Genomic DNA, 19,731 nt, shown 5'->3' with positions numbered 1-19,731 from the left:
AAACAGGGGGCAAATGGCATTTAATCTGGGGAAGTGAGCTGATGCAGGTGGGGAGACCAAACACGGCCAGGGACACATAGTACATGGGGGGATGTGGGGTAGTGTGGAGGGGCAGAGGACCTTGGGGAGCATGTGGACAGGTCCCTGAAGGTAGGGGGACAGGTGGGTTGGTGGGTTAAGGAGGCGGATAGGAGACTTGCCTTTGTTGGCTGAAGGCACAGAATGCCAGAGCACGGAGCTCTGCTGGAACTGTAGAAACACAAGTTGGGCCACAGCTGGAGCGCTGTGTACAGTCCTGGTCACCACCCCACAGGGACACACAGACATACTAACATCAGAACTAGGAGCAGGAGTCCCCACTCAGCCCATCCCACCTGCTCTGTCGTTTACTGAGCTCACGGCTGGTCTCAGTTTAACATCAAACTCCAGGTTTCTGTCTGCCCACAGTAACATCTCACCCCCTTCCTTATAATGTAGCTCAACACCTCTCCCTTAGAAAGTTTCAAAAACTCTGTTCCCAACACCCTTTGGGGAAGAGAATTCCAAAGACTCAACAACTTCTGAGGCAAAAAAACACCACTGCAAAGAAAATTATAATCTTAAAAGGAAAATCCTCAATCATCCTTAGCGGAAATGAGAGACCCCTTATCATTAAACAGCAGTCTCCATTTCCACATTCTCCCACATGTTGAACCATCCTCTCACCATGTGGCCTGTCAGAACCCCTCAGGACCTCTGACTGTTTTAATCGTCCCCTCTCCCTCTTCTAAACTGCAGCAGATACAAGCCCAGACTGTCCAACCTTTCCTCATCAGACAACAGGCCCAGTGCCAGTGTTGGTCCAGTGAATCTTCTCTGAACTGCGGCCAATACATTAACATCCTTCCTTAAATAAAGAGCTCAGCACTGTACACGTGGCCTCCCCACTGCCCTCCATCAATGAGGCACAACTTGCCCACATTTCTACTCAGTTTCCCATCAGTAAAAGGTCAGCTCTCCTCATTATCTGCTTGTAGCTGCAAACACACCCAGGAACAGGCCCTTCAGCCCACACTTCCTGTGCTGACAATGATGACAATTCAGACTGCACACCTGTCAGCACCTGGTCTGTGCCCCTCCGTCAACTGTCTGTTCATGGGGATGTCTAAATGCCTCTTCAATGTTTCTCCATTGGATCTGCTTCCACCACCTCCACTGGCCGCAGGTTCCAGGCACCGAGCCCTCCCTGTGTGAAATAAAACCTGCTTCCTGCAGCTCCTTCAACCTTCCTCCTCTCACCTTAAATCTCTGCCCAGTAGTGTTTGATATTTCCGCCCGAGGAACAAGACTCTGCCTGTCCGCACTGTCAGTGTCACTGTTCATTTTATATACTTCCCTTAGCCCAGCCCTCATACTCCACAGAAAACCATCCAAGTCTATCTAAACTTTCCTTGCAGCTGATCCCGGCAACATATTGGTGAAACTACAGCACCTTTCCATCCTTCCTGTAATGTGGCAAACAAAACTGCACCCAGTGCTCCAAATGTGGCCGGACCAAAGTTTACTACAGCTGCAACATGTCTGCCCAAGGTTTATATTCCATTCCCCGACTGATGCCGCCAGGTGTACCGGACACCAACTGTACCACCGTCTCCTCGTGTTGCCATGTTCAGGGAGTTATGGACGTGGATCCCAAGATCCCTCAGTGCGTCAATGCTCCGAATGACACTGCCATTTACTGTGCACTTTCCTCAAACATTTAACCTCCCGAAGTCCTGACAACATCCTGGTAAGTCTACATTGACCCGAGGTGTGAGAGAGTTTGTCCGGAGTGCCGTGTTTCCGTTCTGTTGTGGGGAAACCGGTGGGAATTGGCGGTTGTGGAAAAGTGGGGGTCTCTCTCTCTCTCTCTCTCTCTCTCTCTCGCTGCCCCTTTCTCGGGCAGGTCGGGGCGCTGTGTATAAAAGGAGACAGCAGAAGTCGGTGTGTCATTGAACAGCGACGAGCGAAAGCAGCATCATGTCTGGTAGAGGGAAAGGAGGCAAAGACGGAGCCAAGCGGCATCGTAAAGTGCTCCGTGATAACATCCAGGGCAATACCAAACCAGCCATCCGGCGCTTAGCTCGGCGTGGCGGCGTCAAGCGCATCTCGCGGCTGATCTACGAGGAAACCCACGGGGTGCTGAAGGTTTTTCTGGAGAATGTGATCAGGGACGCGTTAACCTACACCGAGCACGCCAAGCGCAAGACGGTCACTGCCATAGATGTAGTGTATGCTCTGAAACACCAGGGCCGCACTCTCTATGGATTCGACGGTTGAAGAACTCGCCCCTTTCTCCTGAGCACAACACAAAGGCTCTTCTCAGAGCCACCCACGCCTCACAGAGGGAGCAGTGACCCGGAGATCTGATGTAATGTCATTGGACTGAAATGTTAACTCTTTGTCCCCCAGAATGTTTGATTATATTTCGGAGACCCGGGTGGACGAGATTTTCAGCTAATTATTGACAATTCACCTCTCCAGAATTGGGTGTTTGTAGATAAATGTTAAGATGCAAACATCAGCAACGCTTGGTCACTGGTTGTTGTGTTGTCGGTGGGATTTGTGTCACCGCCTGTAACACACCAGCGTCAAACCGCACTGTGGAACACAGACTGGGCGGCATTCGGTCAGGAAGAGCGGGATTGTGACCTTATTGGCTGGAGATTAAACTCCCCCCTGTGGGTCTGTACTCTGGAAGTGGCGGCCTTTCTGAAGTTCCCCATTTCCCCACTCCGATCCCTGTCACCCGCTTTTTCTCCGTTGGGAGAGAGCTCCGGGAGGGGGGAGGGAGAGGACATGACGGAAACAAGAAGAGAAAGTAACTCCGTGTGTTTCAGACTGAGAGCGTCTGGTGGTGTCTCGACTCTGGCAGATACACAGGCCAGTTGCCTTGAACGGAAATGCCTCCGCACTCGCCTCAGTCGGTGTTCAGCCGAGCCCTGCTTTTTTTGCCCTGATGCTGTGAGCGGTGCGTGCATTCTGCGGGGCTTCATTGGGAATGGTGCCGGAAGTTACTGCTGTTCAGCGGACTCTGGGCCCCGCTGTTATGTCCGCTATCTGGACGTGACCTGGTTACAGTCAGATGTGTAAATCATAATTGTAATTATCGTGCTCTGCGGCCCATTAAAGTACGAGTGTCTCATTTATTATTGCGTTTCTTCCCCGCGATCACCGCAACCGCGGATCAGCCCTTCCACAGACATTGTGGGGTGGCTCTGAAAAGACCCTTTGGGTCCCTTTCTGTCGCTTCACCTGCTGGCTCCGCTGGTTTTCTTGGGAAACAACACGACCTGGATATTGGGCAGCACTCCGCCCTGAGCAATTTTCACCCCTCCCAGCAGCTTGTTGAGCTCCTCGTTTTTAGCGGACGGCCAGCTGCAGGTGTCTGGGAATGGTGCGGGTCTTCTTGTTGTCCCGGCCGCGTTGTCGGCCAGCTCCAGGATTTCAGCCGTCAGATACTCGAGCACAGCAGCCAGATAGACCGGCGCTCCGGTACCCACCCGATCAGCATAGTTGTCCTTCCTCAGGAGCCTGTGAACACAGCCCACCAGGAACTGCAGTCCGGCCCGGGACGAGCGAGACTTGGACCGAGCTTTGAAACTGCCTTTTCCACGTCCGGACATTTCCACAATCTCACCAAGTGTTTCACAGAGAATGAGGGAATCCTCCCGCACTCACCCATCTTGTACCTTCTGAGAGAATGCAGTGGGGCGCTTCTGATTGGTGGAACGGCGGCTAATGTCATTGGTGGAAGGAATAACCCAATCAGAGAGCGGTCCTTTTCACCAATAAACAGCGGGCAGCGAAATAAGCGCGGAAAGTCACCGTCAGTCCCCTGAAATTTGAAATGCCCGCCTAAAGTTTACTAACTTTTAATTTAATTCTCCGATTTCAGCATTTCTGACAATTTAACCCCAAATGATTCACATTAGCGTTCGGTCTGTGTATGAAATGCATAGGATTTTGGACCGGTTTCTCTTCACAAACAGCGGTCTGAGCCGAGACTGCAATGTGAAAAAGTTGTTCCGGGAAAGGACCGCGATTCCAGCCCCGCCGTCTCTTGTGTCCCCGTGAAACGAACATGGACACCGGTAGAAATGTGAGACGCATGTTACACAACAGGGGACTGCAGTTAACAAACCCCTTTCTCCACAACAAGTAAAATAGTGACAGCAACAAATTCCCGCGAACCTTCTTCACAATAATTGACTTTACACGGCAGCTGAGTGGGAGAAGTGTTAGATCGGGGACACACGAGGTGGAGGGAGGGGGGGAAGAAAGTGAAGCTCCACTCCCAGCGCTTTTAGCAGAGAACAGCCGATTGTCGGGAGTTGGCGTGGAGGGACAGGTCTGTGTTGGACCTTCTGCGTTGTTTTGTGTGGAATCGTTCAGTGAGACAGCCCGGATGTGTGCTGGGCTGAATCGTGCACAGTATCTCCAGGTGCACACAAGGGGATATCAACGGGGTGTGAGGAAACGCTAATGTAACATAACAGTGAACAGAAGGGCACAGCTCTACCTCTGCCGGGTTGGTGGCTCCTAAAAGAGACTTCTGTGGCTGTTGCTGCCAAGGCCGGGTTCAGGCGCGCTCCCCGCGGATGCGGCGGGCCAGCCGGACGTCTTTGGGCATGACGGTGACCCGATTGGCGTGGTTGGCGCACAGGTTGGTGTCCTCAAAGAACCCTACCAGGTAAGCCTCGCTGGCCTCCTGCAGGGCCATGACGGCCGAGTTCTGGAAGCGCAGGTCTGTCTTGAAATCCTGAGCGATCTCCCGCACCAGGCGCTGGAAGGGCAGTTTGCGGATGAGCAGCTCGGTGGATTTCTGGTAGCGCCAGATCTCCCTCAGAGCCACAGTGCCGAGCCTTTAGCGATGGGGCTTCTTCACTCCGCAAGTGGCTGGAGCGCTCTTCCGCGCCACTTTGGTGGCCAGCTGTTTGCGGGGAGATTTCCCTCCTGTCTATTTGCGCGCTGTCTGCTTGGTCCGAGCCATTATCCTTCAAAAGTCGGAGCACAGTCTGAAATACAGGGACTGGAATGACGGAGCCGGCTCTGGGACCGGTTTCTAAAATTTGCTGAAGGGCCGCCCCACAGCCTCTGATAGGCTGGAGGAGAAGCATCTATTATAGAGTTCCGGCACTGCGATTGGCTGCAGTTCCCTCATCAGTTTCCAACAGGCCGGCGGGGGGAACGTTATCTGTGGCCAAATAAGGAAACTGGTGACTGGGGGGTCGGACGTCAGCCAATCAGATTGCAAAGTGTTTGGCTGCCGGTGCAAATTCAAATCGCCCGCCAATTTCGGAGCATCCGCTTGACGGAAAGTTTCTTAAAATTCACCGAGTCACAAGAATACAATGAATTTCACCTCTAATTATGTCACCGATGTAAAATTTAGTTTTCCCGAATGAGCAGAATGTGTGCCGCACATTTACTCAATCGCTTCCCGAACTGACGGAATTCAGTTCTGCGGGAGACGGAAAACAAGGGAAGAGGATCGGGACCAATATTAAATTTACTGCATTCACAAAGGGCTTTTCGGGAGTCACCGACAGCAAGGAGCTGCAGGTGCAGTTTAAAATGATCACAGGAATCTTCCGTGAACGCTATATTGGTATTGGTTTACTTTTGTCACTTGTACCGAGGTACAGTGAAAAACTTGTCTTTCACACCGATCGTACAGGTCAATTCATTCTGCAGTGCAGTTACATTAGGATCGTACAGAGGGCATATCTACAATTGCTTAATTAAAAATCAAATCATTAAACTTTCCATTCACTCATGCCGCCGGGTCACTGCTCCCTATGTGATGCGGTGGGTGGCTCTGAGAAGAGCCTTTGTGTTGTGATCGGGAGAAAGGGGCGAGTTCTTCAGCCGCCGAAGACATGGAGAGTGCGTCCCTGGCGTTTCAGAGCGTACACCGCATCCATGGCAGTGACTGTCTTGCTCTTGGCGTGCTCGGTGTAGGTGACCGCGTCCCTGATCACATTCTCCAGGAAAACCTTCAGCACCCGCGGGTCTCCTCGTAGATCATCCCCGAGATGCGCCTGAAGCCGCCATGCCGAGTCAGGAGCCAGATGGCTGGTTTGGTGGTGCCCTGGATGTTATCACGGAGCACTTTACGGTGCCGCTTGGCTCCACCTTTTCCCAGTCCTTTGCCTCCTTTCCCTCTGCCAGACATGATGCTGCTTCACTCAAGTCGCTGCTCAATGACACACCGACTGCTGCTGTCTCCTTTTATACACAACGCCCCGACCTGCCCGAGAATGGCGCAGCGAGAGAGAGAGAGAGAGAGACAGAGAGAAAGGCGGGGAGTGGTGGGGACAGAGTCAGAGGAACAGACAGATCAGAGAGCGGTCTCTCATCTTCCAGCTCCACCTCCACTTTTCCACAACTGCCAATTTCCAACGGTTAGTCGACAAAAGAAACGAAACACAGCGCTGGGCCGAGGTTTTAAATTGCGCGGGTTCCACATTGAAGATCAGTCAGTAATATCACCGAATAACTTAATTAACAAGCAGTTTAGTCCTCTTCCCGTTCACCCACAGCGCCTGTTCCCTCTCCCCACAGCGGTTCGCCCAGACGGTTCAGAAGTTTAGTCAGATTACCCCGGCTGAATTGGGGATCCTCCTGTGTTGGGCTTTGGGCTGTGAGGCGGGGAATCTCAGCGAGTGTTTCCGTCTCACAGACTCTCTCTCGGCATCTCTGAGAAGTTTACGGCCTTGAACACATCACCAGTCCGGAGTGACGATCGGCCCTGACGTCCCATTCTGTGTTTTACTTCAGACACTGGGGACGGGGGCACCGAATGTCCGCGAGGTACCGAGGATCCCGGGTTTCCCCCTGAAATCTCAGCCGGTTCCCGGGACAGGAATCCCATGATTCGGGATCAGATCTTTCCCGAGAGATATGGGGGGCTCTGAGAAGAGCCGTTGGGTTCAGGTCTTTACAAGTTGCGCTTTTTAATTCACTTCTTTTTGCCCGCTGCCTTCCTGGGTTTCGCTGTTTTCTGTTTGGTTTTTGCCGATTTCTTGACCACCTTCCCCTTTGGGGCTGCGACCTTCTTGGGTCTCTTGGCTTTCTTCGGCGCCGTCTTCTTGGTCGCTGGTTTCTTAGCCGCCGCTTTTTTAGCCGCTGGTTTCCTGGCCACTTATTTCTTGGTGGGAGATTGCTTGGCCCTTAGTTTCCCTGTGAAAGATTTCTTAGCCGTTTTTTTGGCTTTTTGGCGGCTGGTTTCTTCCCTTTCTTCAATTTCACGGAAGTTTTATCCTTACTCGCCTTGAAGGAGCCGGAGAAGCCCACGCCCCTGGTCTGAAGCAGGGAGCCATGTTTCCACTTTCCTCTTGATATACAACCTGATCTGGGAGCCACGCTTCGCCACATCGACGCTTCTGGCGGCCAGAGTTTTCTTAATAGCGACTCTGGACATTCCCCTCTTATAGGAACAACCCGCCACAATCTGGTCGAGCGTGGGACCCGCTGCCTTGTTCCGGGCGGGCGCGTTCTTCTTTTTGGGAGCCTTGGTTTGGGCGACGGGCGCGGCTGGAGGAGCCGCTTCGGTGGCTGCCGTCTCGGTCATGTCGGAGACTCTGCACAAACTCTCTCTGACACTCGGAACTGAGTGAGAAGTGAAGCGAGAGGCGGCGGCACAGAGCAACTTAAAGGCAGCGAGCGGACGGGGCGGAGACATCCTGCTGTCAGCTCCCGGCCGCTACGTCTCACTGTGTTTCTCTCTCCTAAAATACTCTCCGATTCCAATTAAAATCGGACACCCCGGAGATCCAGACTGGTCCCGGTCAGTGTCTGAGACCGGAATGTTTGCTGCAAAGAAAGTTTGATCCGAATTAAAGGCGGCACTTTCCATTTAGACCCGTTTCTTTGCTGCACTGCCAGCGTTCTATCCCCGATTGCTGACATGTTCGCTGCTTTTTTTCTTTTTCAATCTTTTTATTAGTTTTCAAATTAATACATATTGATATATAGCATCAATATTTATACATGTAATACAAAGAGATCAGGATACAATCATAGCATAGATAATCATAAAGAACAATAAAATATAAAGAGAAAGTGTAGATCCAACGTTCTCTTAGTAAATGAACATAACATAAAAGAAAGGAAAGAAAAAGATTTATCATCTAAATTAGAAAAAAAACCAAATCAATAAAAAAATATAAACAATATAAACTAAACAAAAAAACTTCTTTAAAAAAACAAAGAACAAAAAAAAAAGAAAAAAAACTGTGCTAAAATTTCTCAGTAGAAACAGAGCAATATTATGTCGTCAAGTCCGTTCCTCCAAGTTGAAAAGTTATTGAAAGGGGATCTACATCTTGTGAAAATATTGAATAAATGGACTCCAAATACCTTCAAATTTAAGCGAAGGATCAACAGTACCACTCCCAATTTTTTCCAAGTTTAAACATGATATAGTTTGAGAAAACCATTGAAAAATAGTAGAGGTATTGGATCCTTCCATTCAAGCAAAATGGATCGTTTGGCCATTAATGTAACAAAAGCAATCATATGGTTAGCGGAAGGAGATAAATGGCCAGATTCTATCCTTGGTAATCCAAAAATTGCAGTGATAGGGTGAGGTTGTAAATCAATCTTCAATACGTTTGAAATAATGTTGACATGTCTTTACAATATTCTTCCAGAAGAGGAAAGGACCAAAACATATGTGTCAAAGAAGCGACATTCGATTTACATCTATCACATATGGGATTTATATGGTTATAAAAGCGAGCTAACTTATCTTTGAACATATGGGTCCTGTGGACTACTTTAAACTGTATCAACACGTGTCTGGCACACATAGAAGATGTATTAACTAAATGAAGAATTTTTTTCTCAGTCTCTATACGTATAAATGTCTGGAGTTCACTTTCCCATTCATTCTTAATTTTGTCTAATGATTCTAGACGTATTTTCATAATTAAATCATATATTATTGCTATCAAGCCCTTCTGAGAAGGATTAAAACCTAATTTTTTTTCCCGTAGTTTCAATTTTGTAAGGTGTCGGAAAAGAGGGTATAGTAGTTTTTTAAAACAATTCTAATCTGCAAATATGGAAAAAAGTGTGATCTAGGCAAAGTATATTTATTAGACAATTGTTCAAAAGATGAATAGATCCCGAAAACATATGGAAAAAGCTGAGTCAGCTCTGGATGGATGAAAGAAAAAATTGATTGAATGGGACTTGACAAATTAAATTTATTCAATCCAAAAAAATTACGAAATTGAAACCATATTCGTATTGTATGTTTAACAATTGGGTTAGTCGTATGTTTACTTAACTTGGTAAGTGCAAAAAGGAGTGAAACACCTAAAATAGAAACTAATGAAAATTCAGGAACTGGGTGCTCAAGGCGTACCCATTTGGGGCATTGAATTACATCAGAATCTTGTATCCAAAAAATTAAATATCTGATATTAATTGCCTAATAGTATAATCTAAAGTTAGGCAAGGCCAAACCACCATCCTTTTTTAATTTTTGTAAATATTTCTTACTTAAACTTGGGTTTTTATTCTGCCAAGTATATGAAAGAATTTTAGAATCGCTGACATGTTCGCTGCTTTTCGACTGAAATATTGAAACCAACTAAAACTTTGCGGCTAATTCCCACTTCAGGACTGGGCCGGGGAGCGGGGCGATCCCGTGACAGGGAAATCTTTTCACTTTCCACAGTAGCGACACGGAAATCCGGCGATGTACTCGGACCCACAAACATAGTGACACCAGTCTGAGCCGCCCGCCCCTTTAACACATCCTCTCTGACACAATGTTCACATCGGCACCTTCACAGCACAAACTGTGGGCCCGATGCACAGTTTCCAGGACAGGTTTCCCTCTCCGCTCCACCTAAGCTGCGGATTCTGGAGGGTTACATGTAGTTTTCCAGCTCAGTAACCGTTAAACACTTTGAGACCGGCGCTCCTCACGGTCCCTGAGCCCTGGATTGGGTTTGGTCTCACCTCTTCCTTACGGAGGCTGCACCTTCAGTTTAAACAGGAGACCAGCACCGTTCACAAGCTCCAGCTGTGTGATCAACAATATTCTGTATAATCGACACCAAACCTCCTGACTTTTCTCTTCAATCCCCCGTTAATCTCACAAATCTGTTCCAGTTTTATGAACGGGATTGATGACGGCAGGGCGGTGGATGTTGTTTGTATGGACTTTAGCGTTGGCCATTGACAAAAAAAATCAAAGTCAAAGTCAAGATATTGTAATATCGACACGTCCATGTCCGCACCTGTGCAATGATAAACTTCCTTGCAGCAGCATCACAGGCACATCGCGTCAGAGACATATCATTCACATGAAACCCATAAATGACACATACATTATACAAGGTCCCCTATGGAGGGATAGTCTGGAAGGTGAGTTCACACCGAGATCAGGCAGAGGTCGCTCAGAGGATACAGAACTGCCTTGATGGTGGGAGGAAGAGGGAGATTGTAGAGGGCTGTTTTTTTCGGAATGGAGGCTGAACAATTATATGAACAATTTGGATGAGAATGTACGAGCCGTGGTTGGTCAGTTTGCAGATGTCACTGAACCAGGCGGTGCGGTGGAGAGTGAAGAAGGTTCTCAAACAACACAGAGGGATCTTGGTCAGCTGGGGAAGTCGGTTGAGGAATGGTAAATGTCATTCAATCCAGATCAGTGTTAGCTGTTGCAGTTCGTGAAGTCAAACCAGAGAAGGACTTTGTGAACACAGCCCAGTCTATCAGGGAATCCAGCCTCCCCTCCATTGACTCTGTCTACATGTCCCGCTGCCTCGGGAAAGCAGCCAACATCATCAAAGGCACATCCCACCCTGGTCTTTCTCTCCAGCCCGCCCCACCCCCCGCCATCAGGCAGATCACTTTCTATTGAGAACATGTGTCACCAGGCTCAAGGACAGCTTCTCTCCCGCTGCTGTAAGACTCTTGTATGATCAAGGTGAACTCTTGAACTCTTCATCTGCCGTAAATTCAGAATTTTCTCGATGATGGGAAGCAGAGGTTGATGGCTGAAGTTTAGAAAGGTGTGTGCTGATGCATTTTGCACCGTCAGACCAGGGTGCGACTTGTACAGTCAACGGCAGGGCACCGAGGAGTGTGTGGACAGAGAGAGCTGAGAGTACAAGTGCACAGTTCCCTGAAAGTGGCCACACCAGTGGACAGGGTGGTGAAGAAGCCGTTTACCATGCTGGTGTTTGTCATTCAGGGCATCGAGTTTTGGATGGGGACATTATGTTGCAGTTATGTAAGTCGCTGGTGAGACCGCACTTGGAGCACTGTGTTCAGTTTTGGTCACCCTCTTATGGGAAAGATGTTGTCAAACTGGAGAGGGTGCAGAAGAAATTCATGCTGTCTGGACTAGTGGGCCTGAGTTATAGGGAGAGGTTGGCCACACTGGATCTTTATTACTTGGAGTACAGGAGAATGAGGGTGACCTCATAGAAGTTTCTAAAATCATGAGGGGTTTGGACAAGGTGGATGGTCATAGACTTTTCCCCAGGGTTGGGGAGTCCAGAATCAGAGGGCATAAGAGGGGGGAGATTTTAGAGATATGAGAGGTAACTTCTTTACACAGAGAGCAGTGAGTGCCTGGAATGAGCTGCCAGAGTAAGTGGTCGAGGCAGGTACAATTGTACCACTTCAGGTGCATTTGGATAGGTACATGGAGGGGAGGGGCTTGGAGGGTTATGGGATGAACTTGGACAACTGGGACTAGCAGGAGGATGCTGTGGTCGGCATGGACCAGTTGGGCTGAGGGGCCTGCTTGCGTGCTGTTTTACTCTATGACTCATCATGGACTTGCACCTGATTTGTTCCCAGAAAACAGTACAACCCAGCAACAGGACCGTCACCCACAATGTTGGGCTGAACTGGTTAAGCTGGTAATGAAATGCCTAACTACTTGAATCATTTCTACCTACACAATGTCCATGCCCCTACATTCTCTGCACACCCATGTGCCTCTCAAACACCTCTATCATATTTACCTCCACTACCACCCCTGATAGCGCATTCCAGGCACCCACTCTGTGTAAGAAAAAAACTCGCCCTGCCCATCTCCTTTGAACTTACCCCCTCTCACCTTAAATGCATGTGCTCTGGTCTTAGATATTTCAGCCCTGGGAAAACCATCCCTGCTGCCTACTCTAACTTTGTATTCTCTCCTTATAGCTCATGCCCGCTAATCCAGGCAGCATCCTGGTGAACCTCTTCTGCACCCTCTCCAAAGCCTCCACATCTTTTCTATAATAGGGCAACCAGAACTGAATGCGATACTTCAGAAGTGGACTAACCAGACTTTTATAAAGCAGCAACATAACTTCCATCTCTTGAAATCAATGTTTCGACTAATATAGGTAAGCATGCCATTCGCCTTCTTCACCACCCTATCAACCTGTGCAGCCACTTTCTGGGAGCTGTGGACTTGGACCACAAGATCCCTCTGTACACTTTTAAGGATATTGTCAAATAAGTGGTTGAGACAGGTACAACAACAGCACTTGAAATTGAACTGGACAGGTGTATGGATTGGGAAGGGTTCGAGGGATATGGACCAAATGTGGGCAAATGGGACTTGATTAAAAAGGCATCTTGGTCAGCATGGACCGGTTGGACCTCTGTTATCTCCTAATTTTCGATTAGTAACCCTTCAGATTCACTTTGCATAGCACCCAGCCACTTTCTAAATGTTTTTGGAAAGAAATCTCAGGATAAATGGTTACTATTTATATTTTCACATTTCTGACGAGCTGTATCTAATTTTCCATCTCATATTTTGTGCATTTCATATAATCTTCTCCCTATGTTACAGTTTCTATTTCCTTTCCGCAGATAAGGATTTTGCATCGAAATGTCTCTCTCTGAAGCGCTTTTATTCCAGGAGAGTTTCAGGAACAGATCTGCAGGGTCCCAGCGGTTTCTCTGATTGACAGCTCGCTCCGCCTTGTCTCCCGGGCTGCGGCCGCCCCGTCACGTGACAGGCAGCCAACCGGCCGAGCCGCGTGCGCGCTGACGTCACGGACGTCGATCCCCCACCAACGGGCCGGTCGGGGCCCGGGGCGGCGGGTGAAGCTTCCCCCCGGCCGGGCCCGGCCGGGGCGGAGCGGCAGCTCCCCGGGGCCGGGACGCAGAAGCCGGGGGTGGGGCCCGTGTGCTCGGTGCCCGGGGGTTGGGGGGCCGCACTGAAGGGAGAGCGTGTGGGGAAGGAGGCTGACGGGTCGCCGCCTTCATTAGCGGGGCAGAGAAGGGAAGAGCAGCGAGGGGCCGGGAGCCGGGGGCGGCCGGGCGGGCGGCCGGGGGGCGGACACTGGGGAGGCCACAGCGGGCCTGCGGTTCCAGTGTTGCTTCTGGCCCCGCGGGGCGGCCGGAGGATGCAGGGCCCGGAGTTGATCCCCCTGGGATCACATCCCATGGGCTGGGTAGGGAAGTATTGAGCCGGCTGTAGCTGCGCTGAAAGTCCGCTGCAGAGAAACTGCTCCGTCCAGTCGGCGCCTCTGACACCAGCCGACATGGTCTCCCTGGGGCAAACCCGGGCAGCAGCTACTGGCAACACCCGGCAGGTCGGGCAGAATCTGCGGGGAGAGAAACAGAGGTTCAGCCCCGTGTCTCAGCTCTGGTTTTGTCTCCACAGACGCTTCCTGAGCTGCTGAGGGTTCCCAGCAGGGGCTTCCTCTGACCCGGGCTTCCCGCATCTGCGGGGTTTTGTTAACCTCCCAGCTAAAAAGATTGGGTCCTGAGGTCAAGTACTGAACTGACGCGGGGTCGGTCTGTACCTGATGGGGCTAGAAGAATGAGAAGTGATCCCATAGGCTTCTCCTGTGGTTTGCAGGGTGATGTGGAGAGATGGAGGAGGCGGCGACTGGATCAGACGGGCTTCTCCCTACTCTCCGCCGTTCCCATGTGGATCTGTGACCTGACTGGTGGCGTCTGTGGGCCTGGCTGCTCCTCCACTGTGGGAATCGGCCTCTTCTCTTCATGCCTACCGGCCAGTGAGAGGTAAGTGTCTCTGTTTCACTAATTACCTAACAGACCCTGGGACCCTCTGACATCTCTGCTCTCCTGCATCTGTGGCCTCTTTTGTTTCCTCACATCCTTTCCATTTCAGACAGGAGGCCTGTAACCAGTGGTGTTCCGCAGGGATCGGTTCTGATCCTCTGTTGCTGGTCATATACATTAATGTTTTGGATGATAATAATTAATAAGTTTACAGATGACTCCAAAACAGGTAAGGTTACACAAAGATACAGATAAACCTGGGAATGACAGATGGAAATTAGCTCAGACAAATGCAAAGTGTTGCATTTTGGCAAGTTAATCCAGGTCAGCACCATGGCGAGGGCCTGGAGACTGGTGCAGGACAGAGAGACCTCCGTGCATGGTTCCCTGAAAGTTGTGACACAGGCAGTCCGGGTGGTGAAGTAGGCATTGGGCACACTTGCCTTCAGGGCACTGAGTACAGGGGTCAGGATGTCATGTTACAACTGTACAAGATGTTGGTGAGATTTCGCTTGGAGCACTGTGTGCAGGTCTGGTCACCCAGCTACAGAAAGGATGTGTTCTGGTCACTTAGCTGGAGAGTGTGAAGGAAAGACAAGGAAGTTACCAGGACTGGAGGGCTTGAGTTACAAGGAGAGGCTGGAGAGGCTGCAGCTGTTGTCCCTGGAGCGTTGGGGGCTGCAGGGTGACCGTGTAGAAGTGTATAAAATCATGAGGAGCACAGACAAGGTAACTGTTCACATTCTCTTCCCCAGAGTCGGGCAGTCTAAAACCCAGATTTAAGGTGAAAGGGGAGCCGTTTAAATGGGAGCTGAGGGGCAGTTTTCCACACACAGGGTGGTGGGTCTGTAGAGGAAGCTGTAGCGGCAGGTACAATTACACTGAAAACACATTTGGACAGGTACATGGATCAAAAAGGTTTAGAGGGATATGGGCCAAACACAGGCAGATGGGACTAGCCCAGGTAGGCAACTTGGTCAGCATGAATGTGTTGGGCCGAAGGACCTATTTCTGCGCTGTATAAATCTATATATCTATTTCGGGAAGTTAAACCAGAGCAGGATGTACACAGTGAATGACAGGGTCCTGGGGCGTGTTGCTGAGCACAGAGACCTTGTGTGTTCCTGCCTCCACCACCTCTGGCAGCTCACTCTAGGTACCACTATCCTCTGTGTGAAATGATTACCTCTCAGATCCCCTTCAAACCTCCCCTCTCTCACCTTAAACCTCTGCCCTCTAGCTTTAACTACCCTACCATGGGAACCAGACACTAGCTCTCTACCCCATCTGTGCCTCAAATAATTTTATACACCTCCATTATGTCACCTCTCAGCCTCCTTCACTCCAGGGAAAACAGACCCATCCGATCCAATCTCTCCTGAAAGATCAAGCCCTCCAGTCCGGGCAACACCGTTTCTGCATCCTGTCAAGTGTAATCACACCTTTCCTGTAGTGTGGTGACCAGAACTGTCCACAACACTCCGAGTGTGGTCTGACCAACGTTCTGTGCAGCTATAACACGTCCCAACTCTTTTCCGTAATTCTGTGGCTGATGAGGGCAGCATGTCAAACGTTGTCACTTTCAGAGAACTGTGGAACAACACTTGAGAAGCATCTGCACAGGTGATTGAATGAGCAAGGCATGGAGGGATGTGGAATGAATGCAGGCAGGTGGGATTGCTGGAGATAGATGTGATGGTCGGCAGAGACGTGATGGGCCAAAGGGCCTGTTCCTGTGCTGTACAACCCTGTTACTGTGACACCCCACCATTGCCTGCAGTGACTCTGGCTGCCTATGTCCTGAACCCCTTGTCCTCTGAGATGAGACTTGGACCCTCGCATTGTGACCGAGCTGTCAGCGATCTCTCCTCTCATTACCCACAATGGTTCCTCAATTTCCCACAGAAAAGGAGTATTATTGATGCATCTGGTGTAACACCCTCAGTGATGGGGGACGGGAGAGTTTTGCTGCCCCACAGGAGGGAGGTGGTTCATTATTTGACCCTCCGCCCCCTGGTCCAACAGAAATCCCTACACCTGGGTTCTGAATATTCCAGGTGAGTCTGGCCTGAAGTGCTGTGTTCCAGCTTCACACTGCACTTACACAGTCACAGGTTGATTCAGCAGAGAAACAGGCTCTTCGGCCCATCGTGTCCGTGCCGACCACCAAAAATCTGTCTCTGCTGATTCAGCACTGGGTCTGTCACCGACTGTGCCTTGGTGATTCAAGTGCTCATCCCCATGGTCCTTAAATCCCTGCCTGCACCACCCCCTTAGGCACTGTGTTCCTGGTTGTAACCTGCCTCTGGGGGAGAGAAGAAATTCTTCCTCAGGCCCCTGTAAACCCCTCAGTCCTCTCCGTAAACTTCTGTCCTCTTGTTGTACACACCTCTGCCTGGAGTCAGAGAGTTGTACAGCATGGACACAGGCCCTTCAGCCCAACTCATCCATGCCCACCTGAACTAGTCCCATTCACCTGAATTTGGCCCATATCCCTCTGAACCTTTCCTATCCATGCCCCTGTCGAAATGCCTTAAAAACACTGTAACTGTACCCACCTCTACCACTTCTTCTGGCAGCTCGTTCCACACACCCACCATCCTCTGTGTGGAAAACGTTGTCCCTCTCACTGTAAGTGTGTTCACTCTGGTTTTAGTCACCTCCACCCTGGGTAAAAGGCTGTGACAACTCACCCTGTCTATGCCCCTCATGATCTATCTACCTCAGTCAGGTCACCACTCAGCCTCGTACGTTCCAGGGGAAAATGCCCCTGCTGATCCAGTATCTCCTTAGAACACGAGCCCTTCATTCCAACAACATCCTGGTGAATCTGCTCTCCAGTGCAGTCACCCCCTTCTTGTAATGTGGCACCAGAAGTGTGCACACTGTTCCAGCTGTGGCCCAACTAATGTTTTATAAAGTCCTTCCAAGACGTCTGTTCTGTGCCCAGCTGATGAAGGCAGGTATCCCATGGGCCGTCTTCACTCTATCCCCCTGTTTCTTCCACCTTCAGAGGTCTCTCTACTTGTACATCAGCGTCCCTTTATTCCCCAATACTCCCTTAGGCTCCACCATTCATGGGGTGTCCGACCCTTATTGAACTCACAGTTACCTCACAGTTCTCAGGAGTAAATCCCATCTGGCATTGCCCTGCCCAATTACCCAGCTGATCAATATTGTTCTTTATTCCCAGACTGCCCTCCTCACCAGCAGCACCACCTCCAATTCTATGTCATCTGTACACTTGTAAACTATACCACCCCCCCCCCCCCCAATCGCATCTAAATTGTTCATGTGGACGAGAAACAGCAGGGCCCTAGCACCGATCCCTGTGGCACACCACTGAGCACAGGCTGCCAATCAGAAAAGCCACCCTCCAGCATCACCCTCAGTCTCACAGCACTATCTGCACAGGTGTTGTTGCAGTTGTACAGGGTGTTGGTACAGCCGCACTCTGAATATTGTGCACAGTTGTGGTTCCCTGTTTATACGAAGTGTTACGGACTCAATGAATGTCCCTTTAAGATAGAGTTCGTTGTGTGTGTTTCTGTGTGTGTGTGTGTGTGTGTGGGGGGGGGTGCTTACGTCAACAGAAGATAAAGGATGTAATGATGTTGTTGAAGAGGTCAGTCGAAGTCGAAGAGAGAGAGAGAAAAGGGAGAGAGACACAAGCCTGCTAGTTTTCTCTATCGATGGATGAGAAACAATAACTGTGTCTGCCATTGAAATCCATTGCTGGAAATTGGAAGTAATCCGGTGGAGTTCACTTTGTTGCTGACCTGTAGAAGGAAACAGGTATTTGTGTGGACGACCACGATTCGGATGCTTTTCGGGGTGAGGAAGTCACTACCGAGTGTTGTTTGGGTTCCATCGTGGAACATTTGGATTTTCTAATTACTCTCCCTATGTTCTCTACATCTACGTCTTATCTTCAGTCAACGGTGGTTGTTGAAGAAGCCTTTGCTAATGTTTCACCTTATAGCTTGCGGAACTGAACTTTAAGAACCATTCCTGGAAATGGAGTTTGGGACTTTGCCACACACATACGAAGAGTTTAGTTTTTGGGGTTAATGTTCAAGGTTTAACATTTTTGAATTCTAACATACTAACATTTTTACTTCTATTTTTCGTATTATTATAAGTAGTGATTAATAAAATAGTTTTTAACACTGAATCATGACTCAGTTTGTTTCTTTTGTTGCTGGTTTGTAACAAAATTGGGGGCTCGTCCGGGATCCAACCCAAAGACTAACGGGTGTTGTCTGGGATTGTTCCCCATATTGACGAGATTCGTTCGGGATTCAATCCAAAGATTGTTGAGGGAGGTCTGATAAATTCTTTTCTATTTAATTGGCTTGTGTGTGTGGAAACCAGCAACAATGGATACATTTTTTGAAAACAAAACACTCCTGGAGGATTGCAGGGGATGAGGAAGCCCGATTTGGTGAAAATTGCTGCAGAGCTACATCTTGAGGCAGTAACGCGATTTATGAGAAAGGCAGATATTCAGAGACTGATAGCTGGCGATTATGTGGAAAAGAAGTTGTTTGAGGAGGAGGTGTTAAAAGAGTTTCCTGGCAGTGAACCAGTGCAGTTGGCAAAGATAGAGGCTGAACGAGAGATAACTCGATTGAAGGTTGAGGCTGAGGCAGAGGAAAGGAAGGCCCAGATGGAATTGTGGAGGATGGAGCTGGATAGGGAGGAGAAGGAAAAACAGCAGCAGCATGACTTAAAAATGAAGCGGAAGAGTTTGTAATCTGTTTCTGATGATTTTTTTTAGCCAGTAGGGAGGTTCGATTAGTCCCCCCTTTTGAGGAAGATCAGGTTGATCAGTATTTCCAACATTTTGAAAAGGTTGCTGAGAGTTCAAACTGGCCAAAGGAAGTTGGTGTCTTATGTTACAGACTGTAATTAAAGGTAAAGCTCAAAAAGCTTATTCAGCTTTGTCTGTTGAGGATGCAGCTGATTATACCAAGGTAAAAAAAAATCTGTGTTAAAAGCCTATGAATTGGTACAGGAAGCTTATAGACAAAAATTTAGAGATTTGAGGAAATCTGCAGATCAAACATATGGAATTTGCCAATGGAAAGAGAATATGTTTTGAACGACGGTGCATGGCTAAAAATGTAGTTGGGGATTATGATAAATTGAAAGAATTGATGTTAGTAGAAGACTTTAAAAGATGTGTTCCAGCTGAATTAACAACATATTTAAATGAAAAGGAGGTGGAAACTTTACAAGAAACTGCTAAGTTGGCAGATGATTATGTGTTAACCCATAAATCCAAATGAGGACAACCTAAAACGTTCAAAAGTGTTATAAGGACAATCCAGGTAAACCGGAGATTAAAATGGGAAGTAATCAAAAAGGGAAGGATGAAAAGAAGCCAGTGCTGGAGAAACCTGTTGAGAGTACTTGTTATTACTGCAAGAAACCTGGCCATGTGATAGCTAATGGTGCCCTTTTGAAGAAAAGGAAGGAATCTGTGCCCAATGCTTGCTTTCAGGCAATTAAACATCAAAAAGGTTTAGGAGATGCTGTTAAAGATCACTCCTTGCAAGAGGTAAAAGCTGAAAAGTTGGAGGAGGTGAGAAAGGAATTCCGTTCTTATGTATCAGAGGGTTTTGTTTCACTGAATGATGGGTCACCACAGGTGCCATTGAAAATTCTTAGAGATACTGGGGCTTGTCAATCTCTCTTTCTGGA

At 48.9% G+C, this 19,731-nt stretch overlaps 2 protein-coding genes and 3 pseudogenes across 2 annotated transcripts; 1 reads left to right on the top strand and 4 right to left on the bottom strand.

The window, feature by feature from the left end:
* Positions 1-1,992: 1,992 nt before the first annotated feature.
* LOC127566486 (histone H4-like) lies at positions 1,993-2,298 on the top strand. Its single transcript, XM_052008915.1, has one exon. It carries the CDS (start codon positions 1,999-2,001, stop codon positions 2,296-2,298), a length of 300 nt encoding a protein of 99 aa, XP_051864875.1. The 5' UTR covers positions 1,993-1,998.
* Positions 2,299-3,269: 971 nt separating this feature from the next.
* Positions 3,270-3,644, bottom strand: LOC127566482 (late histone H2A.2.2-like; annotated as a pseudogene).
* Positions 3,645-4,600: 956 nt separating this feature from the next.
* Positions 4,601-5,011, bottom strand: LOC127566481 (histone H3-like; annotated as a pseudogene).
* Positions 5,012-5,885: 874 nt separating this feature from the next.
* On the bottom strand, positions 5,886-6,199 carry LOC127566485 (histone H4-like; annotated as a pseudogene).
* A 783-nt stretch (positions 6,200-6,982) lies between these two features.
* On the bottom strand, positions 6,983-7,594 carry LOC127566473 (histone H1.2-like). The gene is given in 3 exon segments (XM_052008904.1): positions 6,983-7,178; positions 7,223-7,347; positions 7,349-7,594. Coding segments are annotated over 3 exon segments (567 nt in total).
* Positions 7,595-19,731: the final 12,137 nt, after the last annotated feature.

Source organism: Pristis pectinata, chromosome 42, assembly GCF_009764475.1.
Source record: "Pristis pectinata isolate sPriPec2 chromosome 42, sPriPec2.1.pri, whole genome shotgun sequence".
NCBI classification, from domain to species: Eukaryota; Metazoa; Chordata; class Chondrichthyes; order Rhinopristiformes; family Pristidae; genus Pristis; species Pristis pectinata.
Note: the sequence above shows the minus strand (reverse complement) of the source record. Positions and strands in the feature narration are given on the sequence as shown.

What these genes read in the sequence shown, in the direction of transcription:
- LOC127566486 (XM_052008915.1), top strand. Translation starts at nt 1,999, where the DNA reads ATGTCTGGTAGAGGGAAAGGAGGCAAAGACGGAGCCAAGCGGCATCGT.